The sequence below is a fragment of the Empidonax traillii genome, unplaced genomic scaffold, assembly GCF_003031625.1.
Source record: "Empidonax traillii isolate 1590-97213 ecotype Southwest subspecies unplaced genomic scaffold, ASM303162v1 scaffold10:size5872457, whole genome shotgun sequence".
In the NCBI taxonomy this organism is placed as follows: domain Eukaryota; kingdom Metazoa; phylum Chordata; class Aves; order Passeriformes; family Tyrannidae; genus Empidonax; species Empidonax traillii.
The window spans coordinates 3,187,313-3,201,143 of record NW_020955203.1 but is presented as its reverse complement, the minus strand read 5'-3'; the positions used below and the strand labels follow the sequence as shown (position 1 = coordinate 3,201,143).

The 13,831-nt window shown below is 41.1% G+C and overlaps 1 protein-coding gene across 1 annotated transcript in view; it reads right to left on the bottom strand.

Moving 5' to 3' along the window:
- The window catches only part of PIK3C3 (phosphatidylinositol 3-kinase catalytic subunit type 3), a 66,158-nt gene extending 54,207 nt beyond the window's left edge, over positions 1-11,951 (bottom strand). Inside the window, exons 1-6 of the mRNA XM_027885420.1 lie at positions 11,818-11,951; positions 9,648-9,836; positions 8,965-9,108; positions 6,832-6,961; positions 2,997-3,083; positions 792-887 (exon numbers count right to left, since the gene is read on the bottom strand). Coding sequence (XP_027741221.1) covers positions 792-887; positions 2,997-3,083; positions 6,832-6,961; positions 8,965-9,108; positions 9,648-9,836; positions 11,818-11,885 — 714 coding nt within the window. The 5' untranslated portion in view covers positions 11,886-11,951. The remainder of the gene's footprint in view (positions 1-791; positions 888-2,996; positions 3,084-6,831; positions 6,962-8,964; positions 9,109-9,647; positions 9,837-11,817) is intronic.
- Between the last annotated feature and the right edge of the window lie 1,880 nt (positions 11,952-13,831).

Below are 13,831 nucleotides of genomic sequence, written 5' to 3'. Positions count from 1 at the left end.
TTCTCCTTCCCATGAAGCTGCATTTCTCAGTAACTTTCTGACTTCTTACAAATCGAAACATGCTGAAAAATTTAAGAGGCATTTTTCTTTGAAATGAGATTGCAGATATACTGTTTTTTTCTCTCTGAGTGGGTCTTTCCCCAATACACAGGTCCATAAAAGTACTGATAATGCCTTCCAGTGCCACACTGCTGACTGTTAATCTCACTGTTAATCCTTCACCCCATTAAATTCTAACTCAAAAAAAATACTGAAGGCACTGCTTTGGAGATCTGTTTTGTAAACAGCAAGAAAACATGCAAGACATTACAATTCAGAAGTGTTTTACTCAATCACTTCCACAGTATTTTCAGCACGGAACACTAAGCTTCTGTATTTGTTCATTTTACAGAAAATATTCACCAACAGAGATCCCACGCAAAGTTTTAATAACTCATCTTTTATAAAGTTACCACTCAATGCAGCTACGCTTCCTCCTGATGAAAGTCATAATTCTACATACAGCTACTCTGAAAGTACTGCTGGATGACTGAAGGAACTATAAATCAAAATCTTTTTAATCACTCACACTTGTTAAATTCTGTAATCTCGAACTCTGTTACACAAATGACTGACTTCTGCAAACCTGTTGCATTTATACACTTTGATTTGTATGTACATAAACAACTGCCAATGACAGCTGTCTGCTGCTATCCTGCAGCAGAATATTTCACCTCAGCAGAAAAACTCCATCCATTTTAGGTGCATATGTTGCTTTTTAAGGACGACCATAAAGCCTGCAAGGCACATACCTTCTCGTAGTAAACTATTCCATATTCTTTATCATCACACTTGACGCAGCGGAATTCAATCATCAGGTACATAAAATTGGAACTTCGCTTTTCCCTCTGAGAAAAGAATCACCACAGATGTGTATCATTTATTGCAGGGCATCAATCTTGAGCATTCTCAGTACAGCAATTACCCTACTTCCCTTGTACTGTAACTGATTAATTAGGTTATCAGTTGTTGTAGCAATTATTCAGTTAATCATTTCACAGCACTACTGGAGACCATATCACCTCCTTCCTGACATTCTTACTACCTCACATTCCCACTTCATGATAAACATCCACATGTAACAGATAAAAACCTTTTTTTTTCATCAGAGCCTTCCAACTGTGGGCTAAAGGTGTGAAAAAATGTAACAAAGGATTACCAGGTGACCGCTGGGTTGCTGGTGTTTGCTTTTTTTTTCCCCCTAAATCATTACATACAATTATGCACGTCAAAGACAAAAAACAGAAGATATGAAAAAAAAAAAATCACTTTTTTAGGCAACATCAGGCCAAGTGAGCCTGGACTACAAGATTAGATTTGCAGCTCATTCACTTTCAGAGGAAGATTTGCTCATGTATGCATTTTTTAGACGCTTTACCTAGAAAAAGTGCTTAGAATTTTAGAATCTAGGTGGAAAACAAGAAAGAAGTTATTATACATAACCACCACCAGGAATGTACATTTAATAAAAAAAAGCACACATCCCTTTCAACAGTGAGCAATTTCAGTTCATTTAATGTATTAATAATGGATTGACTTTACAGCACAGGCAAAGTGGTTCTCTATTTAAAGCACTGCTCTACAAACTAGTAACTTTTATTTTTCTGTACTTTTGCAGTAAGTGAAGAGGGTAAAACAAGAAAAGAAAAAGGAGGGGGATAATTTAATTTAATTTATTTTTCTAAAAATAAAAACCTAAAATATTCATAAGAGTTTATAAAAACACAAATTTTAGTTAAACAAAAAAATCTGATTCCAAAAGGTCGAATTATAAATAAGACAACAAAAATCTCACAGCACAAAGCAGAAAACAGAGTTCTGTGGTGCAAGAGGAATATAATGAGTTAAACAGTTGGAAGGTGATTTTGCTCAGTGAGGGCTAAAACCTCGTTCAGATATTTAACTACCAGATTATTACTTTTTTTAATAACCATTCAAATCTTACAAATGTCTTTCCTCAGTACCCAAAATTAAAATACAGTTGGACAGGTCTAGAGGCAAGGACCAGACTGTATGTCTAAAAAGCTTCCCATCACAACCTAAATCCTAGAGCTAAGTTAGCCATGCCGAACGGTTTGCTCCAAGCTGTTCCCAATTATTAATAAAGTCTGTCTTCTGTGATCAAGTTCACTTGAAGTTGAAAACACGTAAGACACTTGTCCGTTCTGGTGGCTGAAAACCTGGACATGACCCGGCACTGTGAGTTGACTGCTCAGAAACCAACTTTGTGCTGGGCTGCACCCAAAACGCCCTGGGCAGAAGGTGAGGGGGGAATTCTGCCCCTCTGCTCTGGTGAGACCCCACGTGGAGTGCTGTGTCCAGCTCTGGGACCTCAGCACAAAAGAGATGTGGACCTGCTGGAGTGAGTCCAGAGGAGGCCACTAAGATGCTGTGAGAGCCGGAGCACCTCTGCTATGGAGACAGGCTGAGAGTTGGGGCTGTTCAGCCTGGAGAAGAGAAGGATTCAGGATGACCTCAGAGACCTTTCCAGTGCCTAAAGGGGCTCCAATAGAACTGGAGAGGGACTTTGGACAAGGGGAAATGGCTTCACACTGGCAAAGGACAGGGTTAGACTGGATATGAGGTGAAGTTCTTTACTGTGAGAGTGGTGAGACGCTGGCACAGGTTGCCCAGATGGTAGAAACCTCATCCTCAGAAACATTCAAGGCTAGTCTGGACAGGCCCAGAGCAACCTGATCTGGTTGAAAATGCCCCTGCTGATTGCAGGGGGGATGGACTACATGGTCTTTAAATGTCCTTCCCAACCCAAACTATCCTGTTATTCTCATTATTGCTGAAATAAAATCATCTTTGGAAGCTAAAGATTTATTTATCATATACAGCGGCAGTTGAAAAATAGGACAAGTACTTGAGAGTTGGTATCCTAAGCAAGTGAAGGTTCCACATTAGCAAGTCAAAACCCCCCAAAATTACAAATCTGATGTTCAGTAACCTACCTCATTGATCATTTCTATTTCTCTAAAGGTCAGTCTGTCCAGCCAGTCCACTTTCACCATGTGACCTTGCCGATGAGACTTAGTGAGCTGCATGAAAAAAGACAATGATAACATTGCTGCATCCTCTCAAGATCGGAATTAAATTTTAAGGCAGATGACTTATGAAAGCAAGCACGGCATTAGCTCTGAATGCCAACACTCATTCATTTCACAAACATGTTATCTGATTTAGCTTTTCTGATTCTTAGTTCCTATTAAGTCTACTAGAGACAAGGTTTAAAATTTTTCACTGAATATTAATCCTCAAGTATAGTTCTTGGCTCTACCAAAGTAAAGAACTAATCAAAAGCAGCCACAAATTAAAAAGCAACTAAAAAGCTATTCAGTTGGGAGGAAAATCCTACCTTTTTAATTTTTTTAACCCATTTCCTGATTTGCTAGGGACTGGCCATTTCAAAAGGCACTAAATAGTAAACTAGCCATGACCATTTGATGTCCTTTGTTCTGAACTCGTTCCATGAAACACAGAAACACAATCCAGTAACAACTATGAGACTCTCTGCTTGCAGCAGCTGATTCACCTGACATTTCTTTAGGCTCTAGACCATAGCACAGATCGATACAAGGAGTTACATTTTGATGTAAACTTTGGAAGACCACTGAAACTTCTAAGAATTAATTCCATTCAGTATACAGTAGGGCCTTTCTCATTTAGTTTGTCTCCAGTAAACTCTGGAACAGCTCATCTTTATATCCCACAAACTTCAGAAACTTAACAGTACAAAAAGAAAAGGAAGGACGACACAGGGGACATGGCAAAGTCTAATTCTTAATAACAATTCAGGATGTGGGATGTAAACAAAAACAAAAATTCAGTGTCTGGGTTCTTTTAGCTTAGCTGAATGTAACGTAAACAGGAGCACAATACAGTAATAATTTTTTTGCCATCTTATGCTATAGTCTGCAGCCAGTTCACCAAACTTCATCTCAGTAACACTGCAGAGACAGAATGTGGCAGGACTGTACTAAAAGGATAATACAGAACTTGGCCTTTGCCTCATATGCAACTTCATAATACACTTCAAAAGCAGAGAACCAGAAGCAAGCACACCAGTTATAACCCAAAATGCTGTTTCAGGCAGGCTGGACACCATCACTTAATGCATTCAAAAATATCCTACATAGTGCACAGAAAAGATCTTCTCACTCTCAACAATGAAGAAATTCCTTAGCAATGAAGAAATTCCTTAGTCTTCCATGTCCATCACTTTACCCACTTCTAAGTTACTCCCCACTGTTTTTTTATCTAAGAAAAGTATTTTTTTATTGAGTTACTCAAGGTAGCCCCTCTAAGCCCCACCTTAAACCAACATATGAAAGTTTTCAGAATACCACATACTTGCATATAGCACTGACACACAGATTGAGGATAGCATTTATCAAAGTCCTGGGGAAAAAAATGTTATTTACATAACTTGGTCACAAATTCTTAGTTCATTTTCTTGTTCACTGCACTAGAGAATAAAGGAAAAAAGTAATTTTGTATGTTTTAGAAGAAAATTATTAGTATCTTAAACCTCTAAGCCTCCCTTACAGCGGAAAAAAGTCACAATACATAATTAGATCTGCATACAAGACCCAGAAGATCTGCAGACTTATATGTACACATGAAGAACTGTTCTCTTGGACTAATATTTAAAGCTTAAAATAAGACAGAAGATAGTGCATTCCCTTCAGGAAGAGAACTATTCATCATCTGCTACTAAATAGGAGGCATCCCTTTAGATAGTGCCTCAACATTATTATTACCTAATTTCATTCAGCCAGCAGAAGGTCCGAGGGAAATGAATGGATCAAAAAGAACTTGAGAGTAGTTTTAGTTGAAGCAGAATAAATTAAAGCACCACTCATGAGAGAGATATTCTAATAGCATTAATATTTGAGCATGGTAAGGTACCCCACACTCTTCTCATTAACATTCCTTAGTACACAAAAAAATCTGCATTCACAATGCCTCCAGGATGCCAAGCCATGGTTTTTCCATCAGTAGCAATTTTACCAGCAACATTCATGTGTTTTGTAAGAGCACAATGGTATGGTACCTCAACACAGAAGGGAATACTTGACATAGTACCAATTATTCAAGGTAAAAGGATGCAACTCCTTCACCAGCTAGTCACTGTCACTTTTATGAAAAATTCTCTGTAATAATAAATACCATATACAGACACAGACCCAGAAGTATGTCCAGAAAAAAGTTATCTTTTAGATGGAGAAAAGGTCCTTCAGCAAGCTCTTCTCAAGAGTTACTTGTTATCCTCTTACCTATGTTCAAATATACCTTTACACAGTAGCACGAGGAGGCATTCAGCAACTGACAAGTAAGTCACAGAGAAACAGAAGCCGATTGTGCTCAAACAATGGCTATTTAGGAACGACACAACACAAGAACCTCCTCTGCTGCGTAAACAGCTGTGCAAATGAAAACTCTCACAGACACACCACTGAGAAACCCTACTCATTTCGTTAGCATCAGTCTAAATATAAAATGTTTTTATAAAGGACCACAACAAAGTACCAATGCAAACACTCTCCTCTTTCATAAATTAGTATCTCCCAAAACAGCTTTCAGAAGAAAAGAATGGGGGCAGTGATGTTATCAGCTTTTTGTTAGCCATTAACAACAACTCTCAAATAGGATGTGAAAGAAGAATTCCCTCCTATTGCTCAGAGGCTATTAGGAAATGCCAGAAGAACAGGCTACAGCATAACCAGCTATTTTTAAGACTGAAACAGTCTACATTATTTGTGCTTCTTGAGCTAAGGAGTATAAATAAGAAAGTGCTAATGTTTGCTTAACAGAACTACCATGAAAGGGAAGGTCTGCACTGTAAAACCCTTTCTCAGAAACCCACTGCATACATCATGTAACCATTTGATGAACTGTAAACAAGCCTTGATGTTTAGTGTCTGTCTATGGAGATTCTGTAGGCCAGAGGGGATTTATTCTACTATGATCAAGTGTCTTTAATGAGTTTTCCATTATAAATTCTATGTGAACTTATAAAAGACAGACCCTAAATGAAAGTTAATTTATTGCTGTGATAAATATCTAGATGAAAAAGTGGATCTGTTTGGCACTGGACCTATTTTCTTTCACTGGAAGTTGTACAAAGGTGAGGATGAAAATTAGGAGACCAAGACTAAGAAAGCTCAGAGAGTAAGTCGACTGAGCGGTTTGCAAAGTTTTGGGGTAATCTTACCTGAGTAATCAGAGATCAGCTAGTAAAACATTTGAATAACTAACACTTTCTGATCAATTCCAGCAGTAGTTTTGATGGCAAGAATATACACTGTCATCAAAAGTATGGAGAATAAAATACTAAGATGAATATATATTTATGAGCTGAAATGAATGAAACTTTTGAGATTCTATTCAAGTCCTTTCTAATGCAGAGATATGTCACACACATGTAAACACTACACCAGACAGCCTTAAAGCTGAAGGATGGCTTCTGAAAGAAACTAGACTGTCCTCAAAAGTTACTGGTAGGAGGTGCTCTTACTAAATCTGATGGAATTTGGATGTTAAGCTGCTACAACACAATGCTTTGTGTATTAGAAGGTACTTATAAGTCCCCTTTAAAAAAAACACTTTGGAGGCAAAGGAGCATGATCTAGTTCGCTCCTTTGTATAAATCCTGTGAAATACCCAAACAACCAAAGGAAGGGAGCGTTCCTGTGAAAAAACAGAATGGGGAGCCTGTCTTCCTTTCACTCCAGTGAAGTGCAAGCTTGTCACATACATTTTAAAGGCTACTTGCTATTCCATTACCTTTGCCAAGCGGCTCATTTGATCTTCAGAGACTGTGCTGCTGGTTCTCCCGGGAGTTTTGGTGGGCTCTGAGCCATCAGCTTCCACGTTGGGCCAGACTTTCAAGTCATGCATTCCTTGTCGAAACATCCTGCAGGGAAAAATGCGGAATCACTTCAGTAAATTCAAAGTAATGCAGCTGTCAGGAATCAAAATACAGCAGCAGCTGCAGGAAAATGAAGCAGCTTCATTTGCCAAAACTACAAAATTTCAAAATTGAACTCTACTGTAGAAGTGACTTGCACCTCGTGCCCCCTACAGCCTTCATTTTACTGGCACACGGAGTTTAGAAGAAATATTAAGTCTGAGATAATTTACTTGGCAAGTGGAAGAAAAATGGGTAATTCCTGAAGTCAGGTACAAACACAGCCTGAGGACAAAGCTCGATCTTCATAGCTTTACTATTTGTAACAAAGCAGAAAGCATTCCTCTTCATGCGCAAATTATAATAGTAACTTTAGGTCTGCCAACCCCCCCAAAAAAATCTGCTAAAAAGCTACCTAAGTTTCATTTGAAGGTCAACTGACATAAAGCAGCCTTCTGAGCTGCCAAACAAAAAAAAACACACCAAGAAAAAAATGCCACAACCCTTCACACACCATTTTCTCCATCTATGCTTGAAATTGAATTGATAATTGAAAGTGTGCAGTGAATAGAACTTTGCAGGGTAATCGACCACGTTTTCTCTCTGCAAAACCCTGCTTCCCTTGCATATTTGCGCACCTATATAAAGAAGCACCTATAAAAGATGCTCCAAGAAATCAAGTGCATTACCTTTGCCAGAGCTGATCACTTTAACAACTTCAGGTAAATACAAGTGAAAGGAACACCTTAAAAAGTCAACTCTTAACAGTGAGGACTGTCTGACCTTAAATTTACGCATCACTTTGTGGAATACAACTACCAAGGTTTCCATTTACAAACTACAAAATTCAAAATTTTTTTACTGCTGTCTCTCCATTTCCTCCAGGTCCAACATGCTGGAAAAAAGATTTATAAATTTACTTTACTTTTACCTTTTTTCCATGTGCTGTGCTGTGTTCTAATGCTTTAACACACTACCAGCAGTTCAATTTTCTGTCCTAAGACAACGTGAATCTTTTTTTGTCAAAGCAGTATCCTCAATGACAACTTCTCCCTCTACAGCCACTTCCTGCATTCAGGTATCATTAGAACAGCTTTCCTAAAGCTAATCCAAACTTTTTCTGCACTTAAGTTTAACCATATTATTTTTTATCCACTGGTAAGACAAAACAGGCTACTTTTCCCCATTTTCCAGCATTATATGGAAATACTAGGAAAATATTTCTAGTCTTTTTTTCCAGTCTCATTAGTATTTACACTTCCTCCCTCACACCTGTTTGCTAAACACTCGATTATACAGACTCCCAATAGTCAGAAACTTACTTAAAGTCAGTTGTATGGAATGGAACACATCCCAGCTGAGAGGATGAGTAAGGAAAAGAAGGATATAGCAGCATCCCTGATGCACATAAAGTGTTCATGTCACATTTTACAGGAACACTACAATGTTGAACTATCCAAAACTTAACATTCACTCCAAACCACAAAAAGTACCAACGCCTCATAATTTTCCTTGAACAACATCCTATTTTTTCCAGTCTCCTTTGTACTCAGTCAAGATCCTTTCCATGTATCCTCTGTTGGATCATAGAATATTAACTCTGAAAACCCCTGATTTACTGAGCGATATTCCCTATAAATAATATTACATTAACAGCCCAATTGCAAGCCAATTAAATCAATTATTTTAAGTATTCAGTACTGGCATCCATGCATTACAAAAGTATAGATATGATTTCAGCATTTGCTACCTTAAAATCCAACCCTGCAGACCTTAAAAAAGCCTAAATTTTGGTGTTACACAGAAGGCATCTTTTATACCACACTGTCACATGAATGAATCAGAGTCAGGAAGAAAGAGAGTAAATAGTCTATGTATCTGATTTTTCAAACATGTAATTGTTAACATGGTTTAGAGAAGATTTAAAAACTTATCTCTCATAACCACTGCTACCTCACTATTCACAAGTGAGCTTCAAATGCGCACCACAGAAGAAGAAGCACTTTTACCCATATTTCCCAAAGAGTGAGACCGTTGTTCCTCCCACAGGAACGGCTTTACCAGGTCCATACACGTCCCAGATGGTCAGAGCCACCTGTGCATTGCGAGGCAAGTCTGGATACTTCACAGGCAGCTTCAGCCACTCATTCCAGCTGCAGAGAAACACTTTTTATTAGTCATAAAGCTTTAGAATTCAAGTTACTCTGTATTAGTTTATACAACCCAGATTCTCTTCAGAATATCAACTTCTAAGGGCAGAAGGATTATTTTCCTACGGGCTTTAACCATCCAAATACCTGTCTTGAGCAAGACTAAAAGGTTAAAGACCAAAAGAAAAACAGTCTGGCTTGATGACTATGTGACAAGGCTGTCGACAAACAGTATGAAAATGTGCTAGTCCAAGCCTCAGTGGTTACTTACATAGTAAAACATGCCCAGGTAACAATTTTAAAAACAACAAAGTAACAAGAGAAGTAACAATTTTACCACTTACCTATTATACCAAAAGATTGGTGGTGTGCTGTCAGAGTAACACTAGCCAATACAGACACTTGAAAAAACATAACTCATTTGAAAAAGACAGTAGAAACCAAATCTTTCCGACGGAAATAAAAACCACATATATATCTATCCATATAACTTGATGCCCCAGCAACTAAGAGGAATATGAAATAAAAGGCAAGTCACTTACTTCCATCTAGTGCTAAAAGCCTTGTAGGAAGTTCTAACAGGAAGAGCAAGAGGTTTCCCCTCTGCAAACACCTGACAAGTTACATACAAGTCAGAGCAGGTATCTTGATACAGTCCTGAGAACTTCAGCATCGGATCTTCTAAGAGAGCTTTGTAACTCTTTTGTTCTCTTTTCCCTTCCAGACTTCCTCTACGGGAGGGACAGAGGAGAAAAAAAGAGAAAGAGAAAACATAGATAAACCAGAATTTGTTTTATCTATAATAGAAATGCTATTGTATTTCCACAGCTCATATTTAGATAACCCAGTACTAAGGCTATTCTTACTTTGCATTATTTCCTGGTAGTGAAATCCAGATAGCAGAGAGGAACAGAATCCTGATTTAGAGGCGGGAGGGAAAAGCAGGGGAGGCAAGAATTACTTGTTTGCCTTTCAATGGAGATAACTTCTAGTACAATCTGTATATTTTCAAATTAGGAACCTCAAGTAGGGCAACAACGAGATGCCATATGCTGCTATTATCAACAAACCAAACCAAACATCAGATTACATGCATTCCAAACACTATTTGGGGAAAAAAAACCCTCCAAACCTGCTATGGTAAGTAAATCTTAATTTTTAAGATTTATGAAACGTATGACTGGCTTTGTATGTCAGTCATCTCTCAAATCATCAACAAAACAAAGTTCAGTTAAGCAGACTTTTCAAGAAAAACTTGGTTAAAGCCTTGCAACACTTTGCACACTGTTACTGTCACGGCAGAATTTCTTAGGCTTTGGCTAGACCACGATGGAAACAATCAAACACATTGAATATCTGACAGTGGATGCACATGTTAACACAAAAAAGGAATTGTCGTGGTGGTGACAGGAAATAAGATCAACCTTCCAGCAAACAGAAATCTATCTGTACCACAAAAACACTTCAGAGCAGATGAACAAGTTACTTGCAAGTCCCCAGCACTGCACATTCCAAGATGACATACAGTCTAATGCAAAAAAAAAAAAAATAAAAAAAAAAGCGCTAATTTAATTTTGTTTGGTGGAATGAAACAGCAAAGAGGACACATGAATCTGATTCCAGTATCACAGATAGGTTAGGTTGGAAAGGAACTTAGAGATTATCTTGTTCCAATGCCCTGCCATGACCAGGGACATCTTCCACTACCATCACCTGTTCAGTTAAATAACCCTGAATAACTTTCTCAAAGTTAGTTTGCCAGAAAAGTGTAATGTACTTTAAGGTATGACCATCAGGTACACTACATTTTAGAGCCAGCTACATCCTTCCTGCACAACTATAAATATCCCATTGCTGCGATGCAGAAAAGTGACTTAAAGAAAAAGGTAAATACACCAGTGAACGATAATTTCAGCTTAAACAGAAGTGCTTCCATATGTGCAATTGGGAACGTACTTAGGTGCTGCAGCACTTGGTCTTTCCAATAAAAAAAACCGGCTAAGAGCACCTTGCTTTCACGGAAGAACAGGAAGAAACAGGAACGGTGTCACTAGTTTGTCTCCTTCCCCCAACACTGAGGATCGAGCTGTGACACTGCGGTGGCCTTACAGCAAATGAGGGCAACTTGGAGAAAAGACAGGGCCTGGAGTGACAGGATAAGGGGGAATGGCTTCAAACTGAGAGAGAGAGCAGGTTTAGTTGAGATATTAGGAAAAAAATTCTTCCCTGTGAGGGTGGTGAGGCCCTGGCACAGGTTGCCCAGAGAAGCTGCTCCATCCCTGGGAGCGTTCAAGGCCAGGCTGGACAGGATCTGGGGCAACCTGGGCTTATGGAAGGTGTCTCTGCCCCTGGCAGCGGGGGGGTAGGTCTGGATGAGCTTGAAGGTGCCTTCCAACCCAAACCTTCCCGTGATTCTGTGACACCGGCAGGTGAAAAGTTACCAGGCTGCACTGACAACCAATCTTTGCCTCAGAGGACCTGAGCAGACGGAGATCCGCGTTCGCAGCCCAACTCCAGCCCAGCCCCTCGCCCGCCCCGTCCCGTCCCGTCCCCGGACAGCGGCCGCGGGTGCCGTGAGGTGCGGGAGGTGCTGGGAAAGCACCGCCCGCACCCACCCGGGCACCGCCGGGCGCCCAGGAGCGGGCGGCCCGGCCTCCCCCCGGCGGCGGCAGCGGCCGCTCCCCCCGCAGAGCCGCGGCGTCGCTCACTCACATCTTGAGCTGCACGTTGATGTCCAGGTCGCAGCTGTACACATAGTGGAGCCTCTCCGTCTCGCCCATGGCCGCCGCTCCCCCTCAGGGCCGGCGGGCAGCGCCGCTCCCCGCTCCGAGCATGCGCCGCCACCGCCATCTTGAGTAAGGGAGGAAGGAGCAGCACCGGCCCTTTAGCAAAATGGCCGCCGGGCCGTGGCGCCGCGCCCCCTCCCCCCCAACGGGGGGGCGGTGAGGTGGGCGCGGGTTCGGCGGGAGGAGGGAGGGCTCCGGTCCCGCCTGAGGGCGGGTGTGGCTGGAGCGCTTTAGCAGCCCCACAGAGTCGTATGCTGAGTTGTAAGGGACACGCAGGGATCATCCAGTTTAACTTCTGCAACTGCACAGGGGAACCCCGAAGAAGAACCCGCGCCTGAGGGCGTTGTCGAAATGCTTCTTGAACTCCGGTAGGCTTTGATGCTGTGACCACTGTCCCGGGGAGCCTGTTCCTGCACCCATCCGCCCTCCAGGGGAAAAGCCTTTTCCTGATACCCAATCAGAACCTCCCCTGGCTCAGCTTCGTGCCATCCCCTCGGGTCTTCCCACCGGAGATGAAAGTGAAGAGATCGGTGCCTGCCCCTCTCCTTCCCCTCATAAGGATGTTGAAGATCACAATGAGGTCTCCCCTCAGTCTCCTCCAGGTGGAACAGAACAAGTGCCCTCAGCCGCTCCTCTCACGGCTTCCCCTCAAAGCCCTCCTCACCATCCGCACGTCCACCAGTCATAGAATGGTTTGGGTTGGAAAACCCTTAAAGTTTATCTCATTCCACTGCCCTTTCACACCTTCCACTATCCCAGGTTGCTCATCCAGCCTGGCCTTGGATACTTCCAGGGATGGGGCAGCCACAGCTTCTCTGGGCAACCTGTGCCAGGGCCTCACCCCGCTCACAGGGAAGAATTTTTTCCTTTTCTCCTTTTCACTGACAGAGACCAAGCAGAAATGACTGTGCCCTTCTGCCACCAGAGGACAGGTTGATCGCTGAATTCATAGTGATCATTTTGTTATTACCTTGCTGACTTTGGGACTTTTTTTTTTTTTTTCCCTGAAACCTCATCTGTCAGCAGCAGCAGGTGATCAGCAATCACCACCTCACAGAAAACAACATTGCAAAATTTAAGTGCAGAATGGCTCCGCATCTGGCACAGGCAACTAGAAATCACCAGCTTAGATATTGTAAATACTCATGTGATTTTAAAAAGTCTTTAGTGTTTTGAGTATTAATACAAGTTGTAGGCATCTTTAAGTGACAAAAATATAGCTATTATATGCATGTTGTCATTACTATCCTACGCTTATTCTGTCAACGTAGGCAAAGCAGCCAACGCTGACAAAGAGGAGTTTTGTGTTTTATATTCCACCACAGCTGCTGAAATTCTCAGCACTGATGAACAAAAGTGTAGAAAGTGCTGTTTTGCTGTAGCTCATTCTGCTTAGAGCAGGGTTGGTCCTGAGGAAGCAGACAGAGGTGCTCTCTCCCAGCGTAGCTCTTACTAAAAACAGAGATTATTGTCACTTGGAACCGCCATCTTCTGTTCCATTTTCACAGCAAGAATGAGTTACTGGGTGGATGGGGAAGGACATACCAGCTAATCCTCTTCTCTTCTAAACCAGTAGCTCTGAGGGAAGAGGCCAAGGCAGGGGAAGAACACTTCTTGTCAGGAAAGAAGGACTTTTTCACCTCAACACTATTTTTTTTTTCCCATCAGGTGCTGTGACCAGGTGGTCTTTTCTTCCTTATTTCTCCAAAACAATTAGGAAACCAGAGAAGACCATGACCCAGAACCATATATCACTAATATGGTCTTTGCTTTCTAGCGCTGCCACACTAGTATGTGTCATGAGTGCAAAGCATGAATGAAACACAAATTAATAAATTCCTTTACACAGGAAAGGTGATCTTTTATCCAGCTTTTTCTTTCTTAATTTGCCACTTTTTGATCACATTTACAGTTTCAATAGCCCTGGCAACTACCATTCA